The sequence below is a fragment of the Drosophila miranda genome (assembly GCF_003369915.1).
Source record: "Drosophila miranda strain MSH22 chromosome Y unlocalized genomic scaffold, D.miranda_PacBio2.1 Contig_Y1_pilon, whole genome shotgun sequence".
Taxonomy (NCBI): domain Eukaryota; kingdom Metazoa; phylum Arthropoda; class Insecta; order Diptera; family Drosophilidae; genus Drosophila; species Drosophila miranda.
In genome coordinates this window covers 8,429,051-8,432,161 of record NW_022881603.1, presented here as the reverse complement: position 1 = coordinate 8,432,161, position 3,111 = coordinate 8,429,051, and the positions used below count along the sequence as shown (strand labels likewise).

Sequence of the window (3,111 nt, the reverse complement as noted above, 5' to 3'; positions counted from 1 at the left end):
TGCGATTAAACGTTGATAGAACAATGCTTCAATTTAAGAATTAATATGGCATCTGGCTAAACTTTGAAGGAATTTCCACGCCAATAATGAAAATATGCCAAAAATAATTAGTGGAATATTGTGCGCTTCGTGGTTGTTCTCTTTCTTCTCCTTCCTCACCGCAGTCACCAGTATGTGCACGCGGTGCTAAATCCTTGTCGCTGAATAAACAGGATGCACATGGAAAATAGACCACACCAACAGCCAGCCGTGAACAGGGGCGAGGGCACGGATCAACAGACACTGGCAGGACCCAGGACAAGGGATGCTCGATTTTGGACTAGGACTGGATTCTGGGCCCAGTCCTACTTTCAGTAGTCCTCTTCAAGGCCCTGGCCGATCAGATCGGCCTGCCCTGCACCCTGGAGCGCAGTGTCGACGGCCGGATGCTGTACAACGAGGTGCCGATGCCGCTGGAGATCGACAAGGATGTTCACTGCGACAAGAAGACCCTCCAGTTTATGCCCTGGCGCATGCTGCGCCCCACCCACGTCGTCGATCTCATGTACAACGTAGGCGACCTGTATCCGATGCAGAGTCGCCAGGCACTGCAGTATCTGCGCCTCTATTGATCACTGAGATTTTTTTATTTAATCCTTTTTCCAGCTTCCATTTCAAAATTTCCTGTCGCACCATTTATCGAATGGGCTTGTAATCGAGTTTATTAAAGGGGCCAAAGAAGCAGTGGTTTTGGTCTCAGCTAGTCCTATCCACAGTCCACTGCGCATGTCCTCGTCCACTGCGCCTTCGCCTGGCATTCGTCCTGGCAACGCATGTAAATAATAAGCAAGCGACTGGGATTGTAAATTTTAAAAAATATCGTACATCGATAAATCAAATTTTATAAATTTTAATATTGCCGTATCGAATGTATCAATTTTAAAACATTAATATATCGATATATCGGAATAATAATAATAAGGAGCTGTGAAATATTTGCGTACTCTTCCTTCTTGGAATATAATAGGCAATTGGGTTTGTGATTTGGTAAGCACTTACAGTCTAGATATTTCTATTAATCTAATCGTCGAAAAAAATATCGCACCGAAAATAAAACAAATGCAAAGCGTTGCTCTCCTGGCTGGCTCATAATGAGCCAAATAATCTGGGATTTAGTTTTCTGCGATACGTTTGATGTATGAAATGGCACATCCTTATAATATAAGGTCCCATATCGATATATCGATAAAATATCAACAAACATGCAAGCGACTGTTGGCGGAGCATTTGGAACACCAGCGTAGATTAAATAGAAGCTGGTGGCTTGAACCATGTGCCGAGTGCTCCTCACGCTCGCCTACTTCCTCCTGACCATCTCGTCCATTGTGTTTACGGCCTGCGTCAACAATGGTGAGTGTGTGTGCTCCTTGGAGCGATGTGACCTTGTTCACCAGCAGCCGCTGAAGAGAAAAATCAATAATCTTTAAAATGCCTGCATTCCCGGACAGTCACGGGCACCAGATCACCCGGGTCTGGGTCCAGCACCTCCCTGACGGGGCACATCCACCGCACTGCGGCGGCCATCGAACGGGTGAACAAGCTCTGGTGCTACGCCTGCCACACGATGGACGATGTCGAGTCCTGCGTGGACGTGGCGGTGCGCAATGATTCGTCTCTGTTTAAGAAGTGCCAAGGCGAGGAGTTCATCTGCATGGTGAGTGACAGTCCCAGAAGAGAGCCATTAAACAGACAACACTACATGTCTATTGCCTCAGGTCAAGCGGTTCTCCTATCCCACCAGCACAGAGAACTCCACGAGCTCTCCGAAGATGTGGTCCCTGGATCGCCGATGTGTCGCCAACTGCGAGCCTGGCTGCATCATCATCGGGGAGCGGACCAAGCTCTACGCCTGCACCTCCTGTTGCGAGGAGTCTTTCTGCAATACGGGCCGCGGTGCTGCCTCGGGCATCTTTCATCGCGGCATTGGCACGCGTATGTTCTGGCTAGCTGCTCCTTTTCTGATCAACATATCGCTGGTCCTGTACAAGAGGCACTCCGGTCACGGCCTCATCAAGCAGCACTAGTTCCAGGCGTGTAGCGCAGCCCGTAGATCTGCGCGGTACAACCTCAATGAATTTACTCGACGAACCCAATGTTGCTCAAATCTACTATTATCTTTAATTTCCTAGCCAAGTAGATTTCGGATCCTGTAAGCTAACGTATGCTACGTTTTATGAATGTATGTAGATAGTACAATCCATGATCTTTCCGTTTGATAATAAATGATTATTTTGTCGCTACTGTGTGAGCTCATGGACACACTGTTCTCACCTCAGATCTCGTGGTTTTTATACCCGATACTCAAAATGAGTATTGGGGTATATTAGATTTGTGGTAAAAGTGGATGTGTGTAACGTCCAGAAGGAATCGTTCCGACCCCATAAAGTATTTATATTCTTGATCAGCATCAATAGCCGAGTCGATTGAGCCATGTCTGTCTGTCCGTCTGTCCGTCTGTCCGTCCGTCCGTCTGTCCGTCCCCTTCAGCGCCTAGTGCTCAAAGACTATAAGAGCTAGAGCAACGATGTTTTGGATCCAGACTTCTGTGATATGTCACTGCTACAAAAATATTTCAAAACTTCGCCCCGCCCACTTCCGCCCCCACAAAGGACGAAAATCTGTGGCATTCACAATTTTAAAGATATGAGAAAACCAAAAACGTAGAATTGTAGAGAATGACCATATCTTTTAGACTGCAGAATCTGAATTGGATCGTATTATTATTATAGCCAGCATCAAGAAAACAATTTCATTTTTTCTTGCCCTGTCTCTCTCTAACACACACGTAGCATAGGTGGCCTTGCTTAGAGTAAAACATTAGCGCCTAGATCTCAGAGACTACAAAAGCTAGAGCAACCAAATTCGGTATCCACACTCCTAATATATCGGACAGAGACGAGTTTGTGTCAAAATTTCGCCACACCCCCTTCCGCCCCCGCAAAGGACGAAAATCTGGGGATATTCAAAAATCTCAGAGACTATTAAGGCTAGAGTAACCAAATTTGGTATCCGCACTCCTGTTAGATCTAACTATAAAACGTGTCTCTCAAAATATCACCCCACCCCCTTCCG

The 3,111-nt window shown here is 46.4% G+C and overlaps 1 protein-coding gene across 1 annotated transcript; it reads left to right on the top strand.

Annotated features, from left to right (window-relative positions):
* Positions 1–972: 972 nt before the first annotated feature.
* On the top strand, positions 973–2,314 carry LOC108158468. Its single transcript, XM_033394775.1, has 3 exons — positions 973–1,389; positions 1,488–1,693; positions 1,755–2,314. The coding sequence occupies exons 1-3, from the start codon at positions 1,311–1,313 to the stop codon at positions 2,061–2,063; spliced, it is 594 nt and encodes a 197-aa protein (XP_033250666.1). The 5' UTR covers positions 973–1,310; the 3' UTR covers positions 2,064–2,314.
* The last annotated feature ends 797 nt before the right edge of the window (positions 2,315–3,111 follow it).